We start from the raw sequence: 24304 nt of genomic DNA on the forward strand, positions 1-24304 counted from the left end.
CAAGGCACTTCTAAACTGTCCCTGTCCCATGGGAGGGAGGATACCCAAAATTTAGGTTTGTTCAACCCAAGTGGGTTAAAGGATTCTGCTGCTCTGCAACAGATCCCCTCGAAAAAGGGAAAAGAACCAGACTCTTTGTGACTTGGAAAGTGAAGGGGAAATACATTGAAAAGTGTGGGATGAATGAATGAATGAATGAATGAACGAACGAACGAATGAATGACTAACAGGAAGATGTATATACCCACAGGCAAATCAAAACAACTACAGGGCACATGCTCATTGTTGTCTAACTGCCCCACAAACAAATCAGAACAAATGCTCAATAAAAGCAGGATACAATGTAACCTCCTTTACTAAACAAAGGGAAAACAATACTTTATACTCTACTCCAATTTTTTGCGGCCGACGGAGCCTCCCACATCCCTTCTGCATTGAAGGTGTACCATGCAAAAGTGGTTTCCACCCTCTGTTATGCTGCCCCGCTCTGGGCCCCAGGGTCCAATTTAACATTGTTGGGGACATTGCAGAATCAGTTTCTCCGTCGCCTCCTGAAACTCCCCATGTGTGTGAGCAACGCAGCCATACGTCTGGAGTTAAGGATTGCATCATTGGAGACTGTCATCTGGAAGCGAGTCTTTGGTTATTGGCTGTCCAGCTGGCATAGGCTTCCCAACCATTACCTTTTTCAGTGCCTCTGGCGTGACGACTTTGTCAATCCGTGGGTAGGAAAAATCCATGCCAAACTTCTGAGCATCGGAATTTCCCCAGCGGACTCCTTAAAGATGAACTTACGCTCAGCCAAAAGACTTATTGAGCAAAGATTAGCAGACATTGAAAATCAACACAACCTCGCCGGGGGTGGGGGTGTCTGCTCCCCCAGGTATCACGGAATAACCCCACCACTTGGCCTTCCATCATATATGTCATCTCTTTCATCTGTACCACACCGACTTGCATTTATTCGTGCAAGGTTCAATGTCCTTCCATCGAACCTGCTGAGCCACAGATTTTCCAAGGGTTTGGTGTCTCCGCTATGCGTGTGTGACGGGAAAACTGTTGATTCTCTCCCACATATAATGTTCAACTGTCCCCTACATAGCATAGCCAGGACTAAATTCCTGGGTCCTGCTTTACTGCGCTTGGTTGGCAGGCCTGCTGAGTCACATGCCGCACTACTTTTGCAGGATACAGATCCTTCTGTAACTCTGCAGGTGGCGAGATTCCTGAATGCGGTTATCTCACACACAAAAACCACCAAAAAGAACAACATCAAAAACTAATCGGACAGTTTTGAAGAGAGTGCATGTCGGATCTCGTCTTCAGTTTTCCTTTTTCTGGGATCCGTCCCTTGGAGCTCTCCGGGCCCCAAGCTGTTATCTGGCTCTGCTCAGTGACCCACCCCTGCATCATGGTGTTCACCTTCTGGTGCCGAATATATCGGTCCTTATGCCTCTGTGCTTTTATGTTTGTACATACTTTATGGGCTAATAGCTGTAAATAAATAAATAAATAAATAAATAAATAAAATGTAACCTCCACGTAAGCTTTGTGCAAGCAGATTAGGAGAAATGCTCAATAAATAGGGTGTCTGGAGGAACCCCACACGGGCAGATTCAGGTTGCATAGCTGAAGTTGTTTTGATGCTCTTGTTCAGCCCACCCACTTCCACTCAAAAATTGACTTGTTGCCATAAGGAAAGCACATCCAATACCCTTTTAAAATGTGGCTCTTCTTTTGGCGGGGTTATTGCTTTTATTCTTATTTTATATACTGTGATCTTTTTACGTCAGCCACCCTGAGACCTCTGGGTATATGGCGGTATATAAACTCAATCAATCAATCAATCAATCAATCAATGGGAAAGTGCACTGGGAAGTGTGGGATAACATTTGCTTGATACAACATAGTTCTCATCCACACTAAACATTTAAAGCAGTATCATGCCACCTTAAACAGTCAGGGCTTTCCCTAGAGAATAGTGGACGTTGTAGTTTGCTAAAGGTGCTGGGAGTTGTTAGGAGAGCTACAAATCCGAGAGTTCCCTGTGAAGAGGGATTGGTTGTTAAACCACTGGGAACTGCACTAGAGGCTGGTCCATTTGGGCAATTGGGGCCCTACCCTGCCAACCCCTCTGCTCTCAGTTTGCCCCCACCTGCCTGCCTGCCTGCCTTACAATTCATCCCAGGGTTGACACCACCTGTCAGTTTCCTCCTCCTCAGTCTCAGGCTGCATTCACACAACAGTTTGTTCCATTTCCCCATCATTTCCCTAACTGTTAATTTCAATGTTATATGTGAGCTTCCACACAATGTAAAAGCCACTTCTAGAAAACTAACGAAATACGTTTGGCACTCATTTCTGTGTTATTTGATTCCATTAAAAATCTGTTTGCAGTCCCCTAAGCTGGAAAATCGAGCATGTAAAATGGTTGTAAATCAAAGATTATCGTGACAGTCCATGAAGTTGTTTGAAAAATTGGGTAAGAATTGCGTAGTGCCAACCCGGGAGTAGTAGGTCTGAGATGGATGCACTGATGTATCGTGAAAAAGAAGTGAACTGGTACTCTGTTGAACTCTTCTGCTTTCACATTGCATCTTCCATTAGTCAATTCGTGTGAAACGTCTGGCACGCAACGTACTATACGCCCGCTCTTTCACACAACTTCATAGATTGTCACTGTAATATTCCATTTACAGCACTGTTAACCCGGCAGTGACTGGTGCCCATTGGAACCAGTAAGGCGGAATGCAGGGAGCTCAACAGCCCCATGTTGTTCGTTCGAGTCTCACGTTGGGCAAAAGATTCCTGCATTGCAGGCAGTTGGACTAGATGACCCTCATGGTCACTTCAAACCCTATGATTCTATGAATATAATTCCGCGACCACCACTCCATTAACAAACAGAGCCAGAAGCAGTGACAGGTAGATTCAGCTAATTCTAGCCTCATTCCCATCCTCTGCTGAGGAGCAACACTGAGACTGGGGGTGAGAAAGCTGACAGGCAGCAACACCCCTTGGATGGATCGTAAGTAAGGCAGGGGAAGTGGGGGTCAGCTGAAAGCAGATTGGGGTTGGCAGGGCAGCGCCCCCATTTGCTGAAATGGCCCAACCTCCACCAGCAGGAGATTCAGGGTCCTGTGCAAGAGGACTGAGGCTCATGATAGTTCACAAAATTACGTATGGCATAGAGAAAGCAGATAGGAAACCGTTTTTCTCCCTCTCTCATAAAACCACAGACATCCAATGAAGCTGAATGTTGGGGGATTCAGCACAGATAAAAGAAAGTACCGTATTTTTCTGTGTATAAGACGCCCCCCATGTATAAGATGCCCTCTACTTTTGAGGACCCCAAATTTAGAAAATGGGCATATGCACTATCCGTGTATAAGACACCCCCATATTTTTAGCCTTATTTCAAAGTAAAAAACCCCCTAGTCTTATACATGGAAAAGTATGGTACTTCTTTACACTTGTTCCCAGAGGAGGTAGTGATGGCCACCAGCTTGGATGGCTTTAAAAGAGGACTGAACAAATTCACAGAGAATGTGCTCAAGGACTACTAGCCATCATGGCTGTGCTCTGTGTCTCCATTCAGAGGCTGCAATGCTTCCGAATGACAGTTGCTGGAAACGCCCCCAAGAGGAGCGTACACTTGGGTTCCTGTCCTGCTTGTGGGTTTCTCACAGGCATCTGGTTGGCCACTGTGAGAACAGGATGCTGGACGAGATGGGCCATTCGGAGATCCAGCAGGCTCTTCTTCTGTTCTTAACCATCACATCATCATTTATTATTTATACCCCACCCATCTGGCTGGGTTTCCCCAGCCACTCTGGGCGCCTTCCAACAGATTATTAAAATACAATAATATATTAAACATTAAAAGCTTCCCTAAACAGGGCTGCCTTTAGATGTCTTCTAAAAGTCTGGTAGTTGTTTATTTCTTTGACATCTGGTGGGAGGGCGTTCCACAGGGCAGGTGCCACTACCGAGAAGGCCCTCTGCCTGGTTCCCTGTAACTTGGCTTCTCACAGTGAGGGAACTGCCAGAAGGCCCTCAGCACTGGACCTCAGTGTCCGGGCAGAACAATGGGGGTGGAGATGCTCCTTCAGGTATACAGGACTGAGAACATGGGGAAAGCCCGGGGGGGTGGTGTCCCAGAGCACAGGTCCTTGTATCCGGCACCTTGCTTCCTACAGTAGTCTAAGCTCACAAGCAGGGCACAAAAAATCCCCATCCCTCTCGCAAAGTTTCTCCCCAGCAGCTGGTATTCACTGGCATAATGCCTCTGAAACTGGAGGGTGGCTATTAGGATGTGCACATTTCCGCCCCCTCCCCCACCGCTCTATTTTTGCTCTGAGAGTTGGCTCTGCCCCTGTGCTCCAAGCTTATGATTTCTAATTTAACCAGGAGCATTTCTAAAATTAATTCTGGGGTTGGAGAATGTAGGGTGTGCTGTACACTTGTATCTGGATTCCTGCATTGCACCCAGTGCTTTCCTTGCATTTGATGCAAGAAACAGCAATTAGTGCAGAATGCTGCAGCACGATTGCTGACAGGAGCAAGACCCTGTTAGCTTATAGCACCTCTGCTCAGAGATCTGCACTGGCTGCCAATTTGTTCCTGGGCCAAATTCAAGGTGTTGCTATTAGTATATAAAGCCCTCAACAGTTTGGGACCAGTTTACTTGAAGTACTGCCTTACCCCATATTGACCCACTCAAGCACTTTGATCTGCAGAACTGGCACGTTTACAAGCACCACATAATGTCTGTACCACACTTGCAAGGAATCAGTCCTTGAGTGGGGCAGCACCTACCCTCCAGAAACCCTATTCCTATTGATATTATACAGGCCCCTTCGTTGTATTTCTTTCAACACCTGCTGAAAACACTTTTTTGTTTAAGCAAGCTTGTAAAGATATGTGGCTTTCTTATGCATGTTCATTTTTAAATTGCTGATTTAATCTTGATACCTTGTATGCCTACTTGTTTTTAATGTTTGATTTTATCAGTGGAGGTTTCTGCTGATTAAGCGGTACATACATTGTGTTAAGTGAGTCAATAAGTCTCACCTACCCCACTGCTCTCTGTGTTACTGTGATGGCCACCAAACTGGATGGCTTTGAAAGAGGATAAGGCAAATTCATGGAGTACAAGAAGAAGAAGAAGAAGAAGAAGAAGAAGAGTTTGGATTTGATATCCCGCTTTATCACTACCCTGAGGAGTCTCAAAGCTGCTAACATTCTCCTTTCCCTTCTCTGTGAGGTGAGTGGGGCTGAGAGACTTCAGAGAAGTGTGACTAGCCCAAGGTCACCCAGCAGCTGCATGTGGAGGAGCGGGGACGTGAACCCGGTTCACCAGATTACGAGTCCACTGCTCTTAACCACTACACCACACTGGCTCACACAAGGCTATCAACAGCTACCAGTCATGATGGTTATGCTCTACGCCCATTGACAGAAACAGCATGCCTCTGAATACCAGTTGCTGGAATTATCACAAGTGGGCAGAATACTGTTGTGCACATGCCCAGCTTTCTGGCTTCCCATAAGGCACCTGGTCGGCCACTGTGAGAACAGCATATTGGGCTAGAGGAGCCATAGCGTAATATGACAGGGCTCTTCTTATGTATGTGCAAATTAGGCATGTTCCTGAAACCATGCAAATAAATAAATAATTTTTGATAGGGTTGTGTGGTTAATTGCACCAAGATTCTTGTTGTACAATGTTTGAACGATATGTGCATGCGCTCCTGCCCATGAATAAAATACCACATGAAAAAGAATCTTGATACAACCAGTCGTACAATCGCATCAGGATGGTTCTTGTGTCGTATGTTCTTCAACAGGGCCAGACCAAGACATTTAGGCAGCTGAGGTGAACCACAAAATGGAATCCCCACCTCCGCACCAGGGAAGAAGGGGTGAGTGGAGCTCCAAAGCAGTAACAAAGGGGCAATAATGATCTACATCTGAATCTGATGCCCAAGTGGTTCCTGCCGCCTGAGGTGGCTGCCTTGCCTCATGGGTGGCCCGGCCCTGATTTTTGGTACATGCAGACTATGTATGCAAGCCTACTTAGAAGCCCATTTTGCAATTAAGTGGCATATAGGCCAATCAATGATGTGCATTAGTAAAACATGTACAATGGCATCAAGGGCCAGTTTCTTCCCCCTTCAGTGGTTTATCGGTGCATGCACACACATTGCTAATACAGAACTGGGGGCGGGGGAGCAGATGAGTGGAAGGAATTGAAAGCCACACCAAAATGTTCACACATTGCAAACGAATGCACTGCAAAATTTGAACATAAAACATGGAATTATGGTGAATTCCTAATGTGGCTAGTTTCCACTTCGGAAACAAGAATAGCTTGTTAGGCCACAGGGAAACTCAGATGGGAAGCATTTTAGAAACACCCATGATCTGTTGAGCCATCATGGCTAATAGCTATTGGATTTCTCCTGTGTGCACTTCCTGGGGAGTAAGTCCTATTGAGCAATGGGGCCTATGTCTGCGTAGCTTGCACTGCACAAGAGCTGCATAGAAGGCTAGTAATAGTCATATACTGGGAGATGCATGAGGTTACTCAATGTACAGTAAAACTTTTCCCTAGGCTAACAAATTCCTTCCAAGGATGCAAGTCATCATTCCAACACATGGGCTCTTCTGTTTAGTTTAGGCACTTTAACAGTTCATCAGTGAAGATTGGTCCATTAGGACCCTGTGGAGCACTGCCCTTCCAAGACCCCCCCCCCTGTGCCCCCAGCCCCCTCCTGCCTGCCTTCCTGTTTGCAACCAGTCCAGGGTGTGGCACTGGCTGTCAGCTTCCTCCTGCTGTTTAGCCTCAGTGTTGCCATTATAGAACTCAGTAAGGGCGTGGGTGGCGCTGTGGGTTAAACCACAGAGCCTAGGACTTGCCGATCAGAAGGTCGGCAGTTCAATTCCCCGCGACTGGGTGAGCTCCCATTGCTCGGTCCCTGCTCCTGCCCACCTAGCAGTTCAAAAGCACATCAAAGTGCAAGTAGATAAATAGGTACCACTCCGGCAGGAAGGTAAACGGTGTTTTCGTGCGCTGCTCTGGTTCGCCAGAAGTGGCTTAGTCCTGCTGGCCACATGACCCAGAAGCTGTACGCTGGCTCCCTCGGCCAATAAAGCGAGATGAGCGCCGCAACCCCAGAGTCGGCCACGACTGGACCTAATGGTCAGGGGTCCCTTTACCTTTAAGGAGAAGAATTGGGGCAAAACTAGCATTAGTTGGCTCTGCCTGTCGTTGGCTCTGGCACTATATACTGTTGGCCACCTGCAACAAGTGATAACCCTGCAGCCCAACAGGTGGTCAGCTCCCATCTGCCCCAGCTAGCACGGGCAATGGTTAGGGATGAGGGGATCTGCAGATCAGCAACATCGGGATAGCCATTGCTTCTCCTTCCACTGTTCTGCTGCAAGAGGGAAAATGCAAACTGAAGAATCCACTGGCTGAATGAGACGGACATGCAGCACATGCTTCCTCAGAAGTCAGTCTCCCTGTGGAGCTTACTCTCAGTGTTTACAGGGTTGCAGTCCAACTGACTCCAATGGAAAGCACAACAGGGAGGGGGAAAGAGTGCCAGAGATCTGCCAGAACATCACCCTTGTTTTTCCAAAGTGGTGGGACAATGACGACCCTTGGCTCCTCAAGTCCCATCAGGTGGAGCCAGCATGGCCAGTGGTCAGGGATGATGGAAGTTGTGGTCCGACAACATCTGCAGGGCTCTGTGTTGACTAACTCTATTCTAAATCATGCCTCATCATTTTCTATCAACTTTTCACAGATACTATGACATTTAAATGATGATAAATTGAGGGTCTGGGACACAGGTGGTGCTGTGGTCTAAACCACTGAGCCTCTTGGGCTTGCAGATCAGAAGGTTGGCGGTTCGAATCCCCGTGACAGGGTGAGCTCCTGTTACTCAGTCCCAGCTCCTGCCAACATAGCAGTTTGAAAGCATGCCCCCCCCCAAAAGTGCAAGTAGATAAATAGGTACCGCTCCGGCGGGAAGGTAAATGGCGTTTCCGTGCACTGCTCTGGTTCCAGTGTTCCGTTGCACCAGAAGCGGCTTAGTCATGCTGGCCACATGACCCCGAAAAACTGTCTGTGGACAAACGCCGACTCCCTCGGTCTGTAAAGCGAGATGAGCACCGCAACCCCAGAGTCGTCTGCGACTGGACTTAACTGTCAGGGGTCCTTTACCTTTTTTAAAAAATTGAGGGTCTAACACTTATCTGAGGCCTAAATATACCACACAGCTTGTTTATCATTAATAGATTTCTTTGGATTTCATACCAGCTGGGATCTCTGTCTGATACACAGGGTTTATATAAGACACAACCCGCTGGGACATTTTCTCAGAGATCTGTAGAACATAGTGGAAGTATTTTTTCAAAGACAGAGTTTATTGCTAAAAATGTTTTGATCAGTCATGGTTGATATGTACACTGATATGTTGCAAAAGGAATATTCAAGTAAACATTTTCAATATTTTCTGGCATAATCTCCAGCTTCCCCCCCCCAACACCTCCTATACACAAACATTAAAAAATAAATAAACTGTACACAAGAAATTTCTTTTTAACGTCTCTACATTACTATATGTATTCCAAAACAAAACAATCCATCACTCTTTCATAACTTCATAATTTTTTTTAAAAAAATCTCCTTAATCAATATACATATTTTTTTAAAAACCTAGACAACTTTGAATATTAGTCTGAAGATCAGTGACAAGTTCAGAAGATAACAAACAAACAAAAATATACAGGAAACGGAAATTAAACACCTTCCCAAGGGGTTTGTGGGGGAAAGATGGGTATCATAAAACATCTTTCTGGGGAAAATATCTCCCTTCCCTTATGCTGAAGGAAAGTGTTCCATTTTGAAAGGGTTGGGCTCAACATGTGGTCCTGCATCATCACCATTTTATTATTAATAATAATAATTATAATAATAATAATAATAACAACAACAACAACAATAATTATAATTATAATAAAAATAACCAGAAAAACACAGCGGATCTTTCCCCCCCTTTTAAATTCTCTATATTTACAAAGGATGGTAATTTTCCTCTTGTTAGAATGCTATATATATATATGTATAAAAATAAACATCTTATTGTAGTGCTTAGCTTTTCTTGGGCCTGCACTGCAGTTCCTTTCAGGTTTTGCTTTCCCCATTTCAAATAAAATAAAATAATTAAAAAAAGAAATACAGTGCAAGGGGTTGCTGGGACAGGGTGGGGGTAGGACTGAGAAATGAATAAGCAAGGTCTCGTGTGTCAAAAATTTCTATGTCCCCTTATCTTGGGAGCACAAGGTCCACCAGGAGACAAGCGAGTTCTTCATTCAATCGTAAAAAAAAAAAAAAAAAACCCTAATCAAAGTTGCAAGATTACTGACACCTGTCATATCCATCAACAATCTGATTGGAGGTTCTCAGGATGCCAAGGCCTCTTGGACTAGTCCCCTGTGTGAGATTTCCAGAACAGTGTCTACTCCACCCCATCTCAAGGGACTGGGGTTGTTCTGAAAGGCAGTTCTGCTAGAGCTGATCCACATGCAACACGCATATATATATATACACACACAGGAGCAATGAGGTCTCTTAGATCCAGCAGGACACCCCAAAGCTGAGGCTAGCAGGAGCATTTGCATTCTGAAATCACAGGGTACTGGACAGGGATCCAGGTGCAATATTTCTGCTTTGACCACCCTTGGCAGTACCATCTCAGGAAGGTCTTGGTGACTGACTTGACTGGCTTACAGGACATGCCCTCAGGGAAGGAGCAGGACTTCTCCGCAAAGCAGTTCCCTTCCTTGATGTAGCGAGGCCAGAACCTCAGTCCCAGATCCTTCCAGGTGTACAGCACCGGGCAATAGGTGTACGCCCAAAGCCACTGCAGAAACTTCCGGCGGGCTTTCTTGCCCATCTTGAGCCTGGTCCCATAGGGAGTCTCGCCCAAGTCCAGCTTCTTCAGCTCGTTGGGCAGCGGGCCAAGGCCTTTGAACCGGTGCAGGGCATCCGAAGCAGACAGGTTGTTGGCCTGGGCTGGGGCCGCCACGGACATGAAACTGGGGTCAAAGTTGCTGCCCAGCTTCTTCCTCAAAGTCCGCTCGTCCAGGTCTTGCTCCTTGGGGTCATACTCCGGGTCGGGATGCTCGATGATGTCCTTGACAGGCAGGCTGTCGCTAGGGGAGGGCCGGAGCCGCAGGTAGGGCTGGCAGGAGCCCGGCTGGAGCAGCAGCGCTAAGCAAGAGCAGAGCAGGAGAGCTTGGGGGGCCGTCATGCTCTCCTCAGCCCAGCCCAGCCCCAGGGCGCAATGTAAGACAGGGGGTCCCCACCAGCAGCCCCAGACAACACCCAGGCACTACCGTGGACTTGCTTCTTCCTTGCCTGCCCCCTTTCGCCGATTGTTAATACTCCACGGCCCCACTTGCCAAGTCCAGGGGGTTCATAAATAGGCTGAGACAAAGTCCAGCAAGGCCTCTGGCTTTAAATAGATCGCCAAGGGGTTAGATGACAGACGCATGTAAGGTCCCCCTTGGCACTCCCTCCCTGCTACTAATCAAGCATGGTGAGAGGGGAGAGGTGGGGAGGGGGAGAAAATGGGGTGGCAGGGAAAGGAGAATCGGGGTGGGCGGGAAGCGGCCGCCCCCTCCTTGCGAAACAGCCTCCCCAAAGGGCAACCCAATTCTTTCTAGCTCTTGGCCGTTCCAACCCCCCTGCTTCTCCTTCTCCTTCTCTCCTCTCTCTCTCTCCAAAAAATTCACAGCGGACCGACCTCCATCCCCATGGTGACAGCTGGACTTAGACCCACGACAACATGTCTAGACGGTATGACAGGGTTTGGCGTGAGACTGGAGCCCAGGAATAAAACCCTCTTTTATAGATGGGGAACTGTGGAAAAGGGGTGGGGGGAGAGCGGGCGTAGCAAAGGGGTGGGAGGTGGAGGTGGGGGCTGGAGGAGAGGGTTTTTACAAAAAGAGGGAGAGTCACAAGAAAACGGGGCCAATTTTTTGGTGGGGTGGGGGGCTCCCCACTTTTCCCTGTTCTCCCCCGCCCCTTCGAAGTGCAGTCAATTTCTTCTTGTTGCGGGTTATTGTTATTATTATCTCCTCAAACAGCCGCAGATCCCCAAGGAAACTGCCAAACGGCCCCAGGATAACTTTTCTTCATTTTCGACGTCTTTTCTTCGAGAAGGTGCAGCGTGTCCGAGCGCAGTTGGGGGAGAGGGGATCTTGCTCGACCGCGGAGGACAGAGAGCAGAAACTTTCCGCGCTCCCTTAGTAGGATCCAGCTGCCCCCGAACCTATCTCCGAGGTCATCCTCCGCGCCACTCCAAAGCGCAGGCACCCAATAAAATCCCAAAAGCCGCGGCTGGGGGGCGAAGCACGAGCCACTGCCTCAAAGGACGAAACTCAAAAAGCCTCCGAGGAGATCGCCCCCCGATGCAACTCCGAGGGGCGGCGAGTCCGGGAGCCGAGAGAGATCGAGGATCGGAAAGAGTTGCCTCGCTCGCCTTGGCGGGGGTTGGGGTTTGTTTTTCAAGCCAGCCAATTGGCAAAAGTCAAACGCGTCGCCCCGCCGTCGCCAGGCTGATCTCTTTCTCCAGGAGCTTCAGGATCCCGGGAGTCGGGGGGGGGGGAGCTGCGGGGGGCGGAGAAGCCGCCTGGCTGGGTGCGCGCGGAGGGCTCGCCTCCTTCTCGCCGCCGCCTCGCAACGTGCTCTTCTGCGGGAAAGAAGGGAGCGAGCGAGCGAGCGAGCTTTCGTTGCAGCAGCCTCGGCTCGCCCCTCTCCAAGGCTCGGCTCGGGAGGAATGCCTCGATCCTCTTGCTGCTGCTGCTGCTGCTGAATCTGGTGCGGCGGCGGCGGCGGCGGCGGCGGCGCCTGGCTGCCTCCTCGTGGGGCGCCGGAAAGGCGGCGAGGTCCTTCCTTCGCTCCCTGCCCTGCCGGGGTGGCTGGCTCGCTTGCTTCTCCGGCGGAGCGCCTGGTCGCCGTGCGCCTCTCGTGCGCTCCTGCCCGCGCTCTTCCTAGCCCAAGCGCCTCGCTCGCTCGCTCGCTCCTGCGCCCAATGGCTCCGCTGCCCAGCCAGCGCGCGACTGCTGCGCTCGCCTCGCTCAATCCCAAATTAAATATCCCCCCTCGGATGGAGCCAAGTGTCAACGGGAACGGCCCACCTCTGTCACTTTCACCACGTTGCCTGATTGACAGCTCCCGCTCGCTCCCTCCCCTCCGCTCCGCCGGCCCTAAATTGAAGCGCGCGCGAGACCCGCCGCTGGGTCCTAAAGACGCACCATGTTCCTGCACTGGGGTCCTGCACTGGGGGCTCCCTGGCTCCTTCTCTCTTGCAGGCTTGCAAGGAAGGTTGCGTGTGCGGTGAGAGAGCGGGGGGTGGGGGTGGTTGGTTTCCATGCGAAAAGTATTACTAATGAAGAAGATGATTATTATTATTATTATTAACATAGGAAGCTGAGCTGCCTTATACTGAGTCAGACCATTGTCCCATTTGGCTCAGTGTTGTCGACACTGGCTGGCAGCGGCTCCCCAGGGTTCCGGGCAGGAGTCTCCCCCAGCCAGACGTGCAGATTCTGGGGATTAAGCTAGGTGCCCTTTCCCTTCTTAGTATTTATATCACTCCAGCGTTGTTGAGGCACCGATTTCGGATTCTATACGCATTTCCCTCTGGGCAGACTGTAGGGTCGCGTTGTTATTGCGGCTCGAGCGCTGGAGGACAACCCCAGTGGGCAGACCCCAGTGTGTGTACAGACGAAGACAGACAGCACACAAGCACACGCAGAGGTATGGGGGTGGGGGCGTGAAATGCAAGATGCACAGCCTGTGACACGTCTGCTCTGCGTAAAGTTCAAGCGTTTTATTTTGCTTTAAAGAGACTAAGCCGGCTACCCCCTGGAATTTACAAAAAGCACTTGTCTCGCATTTGATCTTCCAGCCAACCTTTGAGATAATAATGGACCGGATTCCGGTGGAGCACTCCAACTGTCAGGATGCAGGGGCGGCGCGGGCGGGGTAGGGGGAAGAGTGTAGGAGAAGCGATTTTTTTGTTCTTTGCACGCGTCTGCCTTGTGTCTTTGCTACAACCCTCTCAATGTATCCTCCGCTTCTTCCCAATAGAGAAGGGAGAAGGCTGGGTGTTTTATTTTCTCTCTACTCTCCAATCCTAGACTAGGAAGGAGAGGGTGGAGACTGTTTGTGGCAGAATTCAAGGCACTCTGCACATGCCCTGTCTCCATATAACATCACATGCCCCCAAAGCTGAGCCCTGGCACATTTCCTGACAATAAGAAGTACTGATATTACCATCACAGAGGGAGGAGGAATTTACTTAGAAAGATTGATAAACCGCTTAAGCAGTGTACATAATCAAAAATGTAGATAACCCACAGCTAGAATCCACAGAATAATAATTATTAAATCAGATAAAATCAGTAAAATTAAAGCTTTAAAAATGAATATGAATGCAGGTAGCTAAAATGACCTTGTATACGTTGTGGCAGAGATGTCTTCTGGAAGGCATTTGAAGTGGAAAATTTTGCCTCTGTGTGTTGCTCACACCACATACAACAAGCAATTACTTTTGTCGCTTTCTGGTGAGGCAACAGCCTTTAATTTGCAAGATTTGATTTCCATTAAACGTTTAAATCATGCTTTGGATTTCATGTTCACAAGCCTGTGTGTCAGAATACTGCTTGCACCATTGGTTGCCTCACCTCGATGTCTCATCACTGTCAAGAGCACTGAAGTGTTATAATAATGATAATAAAAATAATAAGTATTATTCTCCAGTTTATAAGTCACTTGCTACTTAAATAGTCCCATGAGTGACTCACAAAGTTTTAAAAACATACACCGTAACATGAAAATGAAAAAGAACAATGCATCACAATAAAAAACGCTACAAAAATCCACAGAACAGATTCTGAAACAGCTGCGAAAGAACCTTTGCTAGCAAAATATTTTGCCGTTGCTTTCTAAACAGTGTTATTTCTTATTTTTTGATGGTTGAATCTATGCTTTAAATTGTGTATACTTTATATTTTAATTCTTGTAAGCCACGTGTGGTGAAAAGCAGGGAATAATAATAATAATAATAATAATAATAATAATAATAATAATAATAATAATATCCAGCAGATCAGACTCATTCCTTTTTCAGCCCACCAACACCCACTTCTTTCGCACAACAGAGGAGCCCCAGTAGGCCACCCTACCAGGAGGCCCAGAGTTCTATCTTCTGGGATGCTGGGTCCCTGAAATCTCCCTGCTTTACCCCCCTTCACTAAATTTGAGAAGTGGTGCCATTTTTAAAGTCGCATTTAGTTTCACTGCAGTTTCACTCAGATACTCAGAAGTAAGTTCCACCGACAGCAAAGGATTGAAGGTCATGTGTTTAGGATCAGGATGAAATGAAATCAAAGAGGGTGACTTGACTGTCTTGAAATCTGGGGGTGGGGGCACAGAGAAGGCTCAGTCCAGTGCATTTGAGCTTACTCCACACTTAAGTCCTGGGGGAGTCCTATGGTCTTCGCTCTTTCCCCCTCAGCATGGAATAGGGATCATTTTGATAAGCGCATTTCCTAGTCTCGGTTCAGCTCCTGCCTCCATCGAAGCTTGTGGGCAGCAAAAGGGTTAATGGGGGTGTGAAGGAGATGGAGAAAACCAAGAGGCAACAGAGATGAGAAACTCAGCACAAGCTGCTGGCCGACCGCTGGGCGCTGCTGTAGGCACTTGTTTAGAAAAACCAGGCGGGGGAAAAGATGCCTGCGGTCTCGGCTCTCCCGGTTTTTTGTAAGAGGGCCAGCTCAGCAGAGAGCCTCGTGGGCTGCCCCGACTAGGACACTTTTCAGCTTCCTCCGCACCAAGGATGGGGAAGCAGTGGCCCTATGGATATTGCGCGGCTCCCCAGCTCCCTTCCGCCCCAGCCAGCATAGCCAATGGCCAGGGGTGATTGTAGTTCTGCAACATCTGGAGGGCCACTGGTTGGTACAGCAATAAAACTGCTAGCACATTTGCAAAGCTAAGCAGGGTCCGGTATGGTTCCAAATTGGATGGGGAACCACATGTTGAAATCCCTGCATTGCAGGGGGTTGGGCTAGATGACCCTCCAATTCTCCATCTCTGTGCTGCTGCAACATGGGAGATGCGGACTTGGGAGTCCACTTGTCTCATGCCCGTACATGTTTCCTCAGTAGTAAGTCAAGGGGGCTGACTCTCAGGAAAGTGTTTATAGGACTGCAGCTTGTGGAAGCAGGCTCCCATTGGGACTAGTAGGATAGAAGGGACAGTAGGTGGAGCCAGAGCTACTGACAGGTCAGAGCCAACTAATTCTAGTTTTGCCTCCATCCTCCTCCTGCTGCTGCCTGCCCTGAGTTCTACAAAGGCTGCTGGTGCTTTGCCACAGTATCGCTGCTGTTGTACAAAAGGATCTAAAGCATACATAAGGTAAAGGAAAAGGAAAACAGAAATATATAGCATTTTCCATAAGTTATAATAAGGGGGTGATTGGGTGTAGGTGCCTATCTTTAGAGGTAAAAAGGTAAAGGGACCCCTGACCATTAGGCCCAGTTGTGGCCAACTCTGGGGCTGTGGCACATCTCGCTTTATTGGCTGAGGGAGCCGGCATACAGCTTCCGGGTCATGTGGCCAGCATGACTAAGCCGCTTCTGGCGAACCAGAGCAGCGCACGGAAACGCCGTTTACCTTCCCGCCGGATTGGTACCTATTTATCTACTTGCACTTTGATGTGCTAGGTTGGCAGGAGCAGGGACAAAGCAACGGGAGCTCACCCCGTCCCGGGGATTCGAACCGCCGACCTTCTGATCAGCAAGTCCTAGGCTCTGTGGTTTAACCCACAGCGCCACCTGCGTCCCTAAAGCATACATACCATACATTTAAAGTGCACCCCTTGCAAGAATCCTAGGAACTGTAGTGCTGGGAATTATAGTTGAGGAGTAAATTACAGTTCCCAGGATTATTTTTTTGGAGGGCATGCTTTAAATGTATAGTGTGCATGCAGCCTATGTCCAGTCTTCTTTACTTTGCATTCTGTCTTGTTTGTGGGGATGTTACACCACAATAAGCATTCATTCAGATTTGCTTGCACAGTGCTAATACATCTTCCTGCAAACCAGTTGCTTATCCCACACTTTTAAGAGCATTTCCCTGCCATTTTCCTAATAACAAAAAGGACGTTGTGGATTGGTTGCACCAGGATGTGCTGCAGATGTATGGTGTGTACTCAGGAGTTTAGTAATAACCTGGGTTGTTCTTTAAAACAGAATAAATTCGGGGGAGGGGTTGAGGAGGCAGAAAGTAAACATTTGAAAGTCTTTGCACTGTTGGCAAATTCTGTTAACTTGTGCCATTAATTTGTTCAGAAGTCACATCCTCTCTGGGGTCAGCTGCTATATCTGCTTGCATGGCACGGTTCAGCTCTGGAAACTGAGAGAGCGCAATAGAGTAAGAACCCTAGTGCAGCAGAATTAGGACCCATCTCTAGCCCAGTATCCTGTTTCCAACAGTGGTGACCTAGATGCCTTTGGGAATGTCACAAGCATTTTATATTTGCAAATGGGACCTGCAACAAAGTGTTGCAGTGTGAAGTGCTCTTGTTCAATGTTCTAGTGTGCCAGCCCTGTCCTGTTCTATCCCCCTCCCCCGCCCAAAAAATACCATTCAGTTTTCCATGGCCACTTGAGCACACTCAGTCTTCATTGGGCTAGGGCTTTTGCGGGGAGCGGGGAGACCTTAAAGGGTTTGGTTTTAGTTTTCTTTTTGGGGGGTAGTTCTGTAAATCATAGGGATCCCCCAACCCTTCTGACACCTACTTCTTATGCACAAAGGCTGCTATTTTTGCTACATCTGGGTCCACACTCAAATTAGTTGACTAGTATATGGAATGTTGCCTGGATACAGGGATATTTCACCTAGCTGTCATAGCTAAGAACTGTTGACAGATCTCTCCTCCTTGAATTGTGTTCTCAACACGTGTAAATTAGTGTTCTATAAATATCTGAGGTTCAGGGATGCCTTCATGACAGACTCCAATCCTGGCATATCCCCGGGGCACTGGGAAAGTCTAGAAACCTTGCCCCAAATCCAATTTGTGTCTAGACTGGCAAAGGTTTCCTGGTGATATAGGAGGGGCCCTCTGCATGCGCTAAGAGTGGTTTTCTTCTTTTTATTGCATTCCAGGGCTGAGCTCTGGAATTCAAAATTTGTTCCTGGGCTCAGCCAGTTCTTCTGACTTCAAATTAAACCTACTTCTGCTGGGTGTAGAACAGCCGCAGTGCCAAATTTCAGAATTGTGTGTGTTGGACAGTGAATTGCAATTCAGCACTTGTGCCAAACCTATTTAGAATCTGGCTCATGCTACTTTGAGCATCAACCCAAATTGTAAATGGACTCAATTCTACACCACTACCCTTTCTCTTCAAGGTGAGAGTCAGTGCAAAGAGGTTTTGCAGAGACATAGACCTCAATGCACACCAGCATCCAATTCACACCAGGGCGCACAGGACATTCTCATTCTTTCCAGGGCCAGTGCACACTGCTGTAAGCATACACAACAGAGACAAGTGACATTAAGAAACATGGGAAATGGCGGAAGTCAAGCCAAGGCCAGCTCACCTATCCCAACAGAATACAGCAGTGAGAGTGCTGAGTGGAACATGGCCTATCAAAGACCTTTCATCAGTTTTGAAACAATTACGGTACACTGGATGCCCACCCAATCCTGGATAGGATTCAGATTTATAGGTGCATACCTTTAAATCCCCAAATGTCTAACACCCCAGGTGTACCTACTGGCATGGTCTTGCCTGGCTACTGAAATCATTCTCAAAGGTTCCTCTCTGAGTTCCTACATTTTCAGAGGTGAGTGGGAAAAATTGGGCTACCTAGCCCAATTCAGTGTGCTATTATTAGCATATGAAGTCCTAAGAAGTACCTAAAGAAGCGACTTCTGCAACAGAAACCATTTTGGGGCACATGATTAACAAGGGAGGCCCTGCAGGTGCCGCCACCTCTGGCTACTGACTGGTTGGTGATGATTCATGACATGGACCTCTTGGTGGTGGTTCCCCATTTATGGAATGCTTTTCCTGGTGAGGTGTGTCTTTCCCCCTCATTGACTTTACCCAGGCATTTGATGGCTGATAGATGCTTACCACTGCACTCTTGACATAAGCAACTCTGCTTGCTTGATGTTTATTTTAATTAGATGTTTTTAATTGTTTTAAAATATGTTTTTTTTAATTTTAAATTACTTTTTTTTTTTACATTTTGCCTTTTGCCACCTTGGTCTCCTTTGGAAAGAAGGGCTGGATAGAAATGTAATTAATTAATCTGTTGCTATTGAGTCCCAGCTATGGAGCACTCTCCCCACAGAGGCAAACCTGATGCCAAGTTTATTGACTTTTCTGTGTCAGGCATAGATGGTTTAATTTACCAAGGCCTTTTAGACCTGTGGGTTTTAGATTTTCTTTTTTATTCTGCTTTATGCTGAGCGTATTTTAGCACTAGTGCTGTTTTAATTGTATTTGTTGAAAAAACACAAATTAATTTATATGAGCTACTTAAAAAGTACTTGGGGAGCTGTCATTCCCCCCCCCCCCAATTTCATTGTGATTCAAAGTAGGCACACCATGTTGCCAGATAACAGCACTCTGTGAGCCATAGCTGACCTGCGAGTGCCAATTGGCCATTTTTTCTTCTTTGATGGTACAGAACGTTGGTGTGTAGAATAATGGGTACATTCTTCCACATCAAAGGAGATGCTCGTTAGAGCAGACAGAAATTTTCCACATATAACAGAAGAATTATGTGGAAAATATTAATTTATCAAAATCAACATTTTTTAAAAAAGCTTGTGGGGAACGTTTAACCGACTGATTGCTTTTGGGGGTTCCCAGTTAAGAAAACATAAACAAGAAACAAATCATTTGGCATTGACGCATTCAACATATATATATAATGTTATTCGTGAGAATGTGTTGGCCAGAGACAACTGATGCCGTTTCAACATCAAACCTACTATTTTGACAGGGAATGCCAAACAGTTTTGGTTTGTCATAGCCCATTAAAGTTGTTCTTTCTTGTCTTTTTTTCTTTCATTTTTCACAATCCTGCCACATTTTTGGGTACCTCTCTACGGTTTCCGCCCTAAACTGAAAAGGAATGGAAGGAATCTGAACAGTGCAACCTCAGATAATCACACGTGAACATCTTCCAAAAAAACACTTTCTCCTCTTCACATACTTCTGCAGGCAGTTTCATCAGGCGTGGAGAGGAGAATTACATTAGGTAGGGGAGAGATAAGATTCGTCCCACAGGGTTTTATCCAACTGTAGTCCTACTCAGAGTAGACTCCTTGACACTGATGAGCATGATTAAGGTTCATTCATTTGAATGAGTCTATTCTGAGGATAACTCTGCTGGCTATAACCACGTACAGTGGTACCTCGGGTTAAGTACTTAATTCGTTCCGGAGGTCCGTATTTAACCTGAAACTGTTCTTAACCTGAAGCACCACTTTAGCTAATGGGGCCTCCTGCTGCCGCCGCGCCGCCGGAGCATGATTTCTGTTCTTATCCTGAAGCAAAGTTCTTAACCTGAAGCACTATTTCTGGGTTAGCGGAGTCTGTAACCTGAAGCATATGTAACCTGAAGCGTATGTAACCCGAGGTACCACTGTATCTCTGAAAAAGAGAGGAAAATCTAACAATCACTTTTAAAAGAATACTGTAATACAGTGGTACCTCGGGTTAAGTACTTAATTCGTTCTGGAGGTCCGTTCTTAACCTGAAACTGTTCTTAACCTGAAACTGTTCTTAACCTGAGGTACCACTTTAGCTAATGGGGCCTCCCGCTGCTGCCGCGCCGCCGGAGCACAATTTCTGTTCTCATCCTGAAGCAAAGTTCTTAACCTAAAGCACTATTTCTGGGTTAGCAGGGTCTATAACCTGAAGCGTATGTAACCCGAGGTACCACTGTAATAAAGTTTCCCATAGATTACTTGGACCAGCTAACTTTTAAAACTACAACAGTGCTGCTCAGCAACCCTCCTCCGTCCCCCCCCCCTTCCTCCTCCAGCCATGACTCTTTGTCTCTGCCATTTGTTCCCGGGGTGTAAATTCATAGAATCACATTTTCTGGATTACTTCATAATTCCAGGGGCAGTAACTTAACATGCTGAAAGCACCAAGCTGCCCAAAGACCTGGAGATACTGGAACGGCAGCAGCTGCAGACAAAGAAGGGGAGATTTGGTCTTAATGACTGTAAAGTCCTGCCCTTGGAGAAAAGGAAATAAACAACACAGCTACAGTTGTTGGGCGACCCGCAGCTTCAGTCATCACATTAACGTGAGGTTCTTTTTCGCTTCTTCCTTTAATTTGCTCATGACTATCCTTTTTCCAAAAGCCAACTGTGCAGTTGCTGCAGGGGAGGTGAGGATTAAGGGATGGAGAGGAATACATTAAACAGTCTGCCATGGAGATGTGTGCAAGTAGACTGGAGTTATCCAAGGATTGCTTCCTTGTACACATTGCTAGGACTATAAAGCCAAATTCTGCATGGCTGGACAACTGGTGTGGATTTGGAATTCTTGTACAATAAATCTGCTTCCCTTGCTCCCCTCCAAAAAACCAGACATTTTGGGGAAAGTGATGGGGAAATGCACTGGAGAGGGTGGGATGACGAGCGCTTGACACAATGTCGTCCAACATCTCTGCAAACAGATCAGGATGAATGCTCAGTTATCTCATCTCCCCACAAAACTTTGTGCAAACGAATCTGGAGGGATGCTCAATTAACAAGTCATCTGGGAGCATCAACTCAGCATACATGGATAATCTTATCACAAGTCTTTTAACTGTCCTCAGAAGTCCAGTAAAGCAGAGGGCCTGCAGATTTTGTTGGAATTACAACTTCCATCATTGCTAATCATTGGGCATGCTGGCTGAATTTACCAGGCATGGTGGTTTGGTGGCTTACGATCTTTGCTTTAGATATTTGGGCCCCCAAATCATTTAGAGCATTATGTATGTCAACACCATAACCTTGCACTGGGTTCAGAAGCAGATTGGCAACCAGGACAGGTTCTTCAGAAGCAATGTTATATGGTTCTGGATTGGCCATACCAGTCAACATCCGAACCACTGCATTCTGCCGCTCCAGAGCAGATCACTGTGACAGAGCAATCTCTGTCCAGGGACAGCTGTAGCTGGTGAAGTGGTCAAGGCTGATAACAGGCAGTTCTTGCTATTGACGCTACTTCGAGTTCCAGTGATGGCTCTGGATCTAGGAGCACCCCCAAGCAATGCACCTGCTCATTCAAAAGGAATGTAGCCCCCTTCAGAATAGGCGGCCTACCCAATTCCTGGGTGCAAAAACCTCCAAACTACACCCATAGGCATGTGCAGGGTGTGTGTAGGATGTATTCAAGCACACCCATTTTTTTAAAAAAGGGGGATCAGTGAAAGCAGACAGAGAGACACAGGCAGAATAAAAGGGCTGCTATGGATCTGCAGTGTCTGCCTGTGTCTGTCTCTGGAAGCAGCCGTGGAGTGATTGGCTCCAGCAGGGAAATAAGGGAAGAGAGGCTGCCTCTTCTGCAGACATAAGCAGCAGATCCACCCCAGCCTTTTTATTATGCCTGCATTTGTCTCTGCCTCATGGTTGTGTCTCCATCCGATCCGCTCACCACCTTTTGTGGAGAGAGATCAGTGGGGGTGAGGGGCTGCTTTTGTGGTGTGCAAGCAAGGAAGAGGAGGAGCCATCCCACTCTCAGCCCTGCCTCTGGTCACCTTGGCACAAGTTTTTTTCTTCTTCTGTGATAATTATTATTATTATTATTATTTATTATTTATACCCCGCCCATCTGGCTGGGCTTCCCCAGCCACTCTGGGCAGCTTCCAACAAAACACTAAAATACAATAACCTATTAAACATTAAAAGCTTCCCTAAACAGGGCTGCCTTTAGATGTCTTCTAAAAGTTTGGTAATTATTTTTCTCTTTGACATCTTGTGGGAGGGCATTCCACAGGGCGGGCGCCACTACCGAGAAGGCCCTCTGCCTGGTTCCCTGTAACTTGGCTTCTCGCAGTGAGGGAACCGCCAATAGGCCCTCAGCGCTGGACCTCAGTGTCCAGGCAGAACGATGGGGGTGGAGACGCTCCTTCAGATATACTGGACCGAGGCCGTTTAGGGCTTTAAAGGTCAGCATCAACACTTTGAATTGTGCTCGGAAATGTACTGGGAGAGGGGGGAAAGTCTCCTGTTTCAGCTTCTTGACCATTCTTCTTCTTGTTTTGTTAGCTTTTTATCCTTCGCAGAGGAGAACACCCTTAACAAATGACAGTTCCCAAGATTATTTTGGGGAAACGTCATACACTTTAAATGTGCATTGGATGTACAGTGTGGATCTGCCTTTAGTCTTCAGCACTGGCCTTAATTATGCTTTATTGCGCCTGTTATTTCATGATAGGCTGCTACGGTATTGCATTTTTGTGCTTTTATTCATGTACCCCCTCCCTGGGATCTTTTATAATGAGGGGTGGGCATAGAATATTTTATATAAATAATAAAGCATTATGTGTAAAGGGCTGAGTCCAAGAGCATGCACCAACAGATGTTTGACATGCCCTCTAGCCATGAGATATCTGAAAGTGGATATCAGCAGGGAAGAAGAGCAAAGTGAAAAATTATGGCTATTTGAATCTACAGGAAATCTTAAATCATTTCATTGTGGGGAGGAGGGGTAGAATATTGAATACAGCTACTTCCTCATTCTTTGCCAGAAATTCTGAAATGGAGAAGCAACAACAATTAATACATCAGCAATAAAATAGATCCAAATCGTCCAATGCTCACATTGCAAAAGTCGAAGCAGTGGCAGTATATTCTGGGTTGCATCCAACTACATTTCCCTCAAAGTAGACCTACTGAAATTCAGGGGCCTAAGCATGTTATAGCCATTCATTTCAAAGAGTCGGCTCAAGAGTATGACTAATAATGGTTAGAACCCTCTCACTGCAAAATTTGGGGTGGTCTGCCACAAAAGTGGCTACATCAGTGCTTCTGGAACCTTCCAGAAGGATCAATCCAGTGTAGTATAGTGGTTAGAGTGTCAGACCATGACCTGGGTAACGAGGGTTCAAACCTTCACTCAATCATAAAGATTGGGTGATATTGGGCCAGCCACTACCTCTCAGCCTAGCCTGTCTCACAGTTTTGTTGTGGGGACTGAATGAGGAGGGGGAGAACAAGTGCTATTTTTCTAGAAAAAGAGGGGCCAGAACTCACCATGAACACTTCCCTTATTCTCTTAGAATGGCAATGGTGCCCACCTGAGAGGTGCCAGAACTGAGTTCCGATGAGTTCCGGCTGAAGAAAAGCCCTGGGAGGAACCATGTACACCACTCCTTGGAGAAAAAAAAGTGGGAAATAAATGCAGTTAATAATAAATAAATAATATTAATCCTAGTTTATTCACTAGAGCCATTGTTGAGGCAGCAAGGGTCTATTTCAGCTCTTGTGGGCTGGAAAGCATCAGACATGGAGAAAAAGCATGAGGAGGAAACCCTTTGCCAACTTGTCTTCATGGCACACTTGCCATCATTACAGCACAGAAGTCTGGCACACACCAAAGCCGATGAGTTCATGTTCCAGAACGAAGGACTCTTAAGTCACTTCCTAGAAATCGGACTTTCACGCCACTAAGCAGGTGCAGTCAATCCTGGGAAAAAAGGTGATGTCAGAATATGGCAAACACGGTTCAGGGTAAGCAAGTGTGAAGTGAGGCATGGTGGGGCAAAATATCCGAGCATCACACATGCTCTAATGTGTTTTTTTGGGGGGGATCCTGAACTAGTGGTGGGTGAAAGCAATCTTGGGATCATGGTAGATAACTCAATGGGGGAAAAAATCTCATTTCAGAGTGCAGCTGCTATGGGGGGGGGAGGTAAATCAAGGGGAGGGGCATTGCAAAGATGTATATAAATATGTATGTTGTGGGAAAAGCAGAAATAATTTTTTTTTCTCCCTCAATTACTAGAACCAACACATTGTCATCTGATAAAGCTGAGTGTTGAAAGGGTCAGGACAGACAAAAGGACGTTTGCATCGTGCCTCGTTGAACTGTGGAATTTGGTATTGTTGTTGATGGTTGTCAGCTTGTCTAATCGCAAGAGTATAAGACATATTGGCAACCATTTACTGGTAGTCATGCTTACTATATACAGTGGTAC

At 46.9% G+C, this 24304-nt stretch overlaps 1 protein-coding gene across 1 annotated transcript; it reads right to left on the reverse strand.

Annotated features, from left to right (window-relative positions):
* Nucleotides 1–8415: 8415 nt before the first annotated feature.
* Nucleotides 8416–12151, reverse strand: LOC308463410 (noggin-2-like). Its single transcript, XM_080981756.1, has one exon. The coding sequence runs from the start codon at nt 10323–10325 to the stop codon at nt 9675–9677; it is 651 nt and encodes a 216-aa protein (XP_080837882.1). The 5' UTR covers nt 10326–12151; the 3' UTR covers nt 8416–9674.
* Between the last annotated feature and the right edge of the window lie 12153 nt (nt 12152–24304).

This window comes from Podarcis pityusensis (genome assembly GCF_964106645.2).
Source record: "Podarcis pityusensis genome assembly, chromosome: 14".
Taxonomy (NCBI): domain Eukaryota; kingdom Metazoa; phylum Chordata; class Lepidosauria; order Squamata; family Lacertidae; genus Podarcis; species Podarcis pityusensis.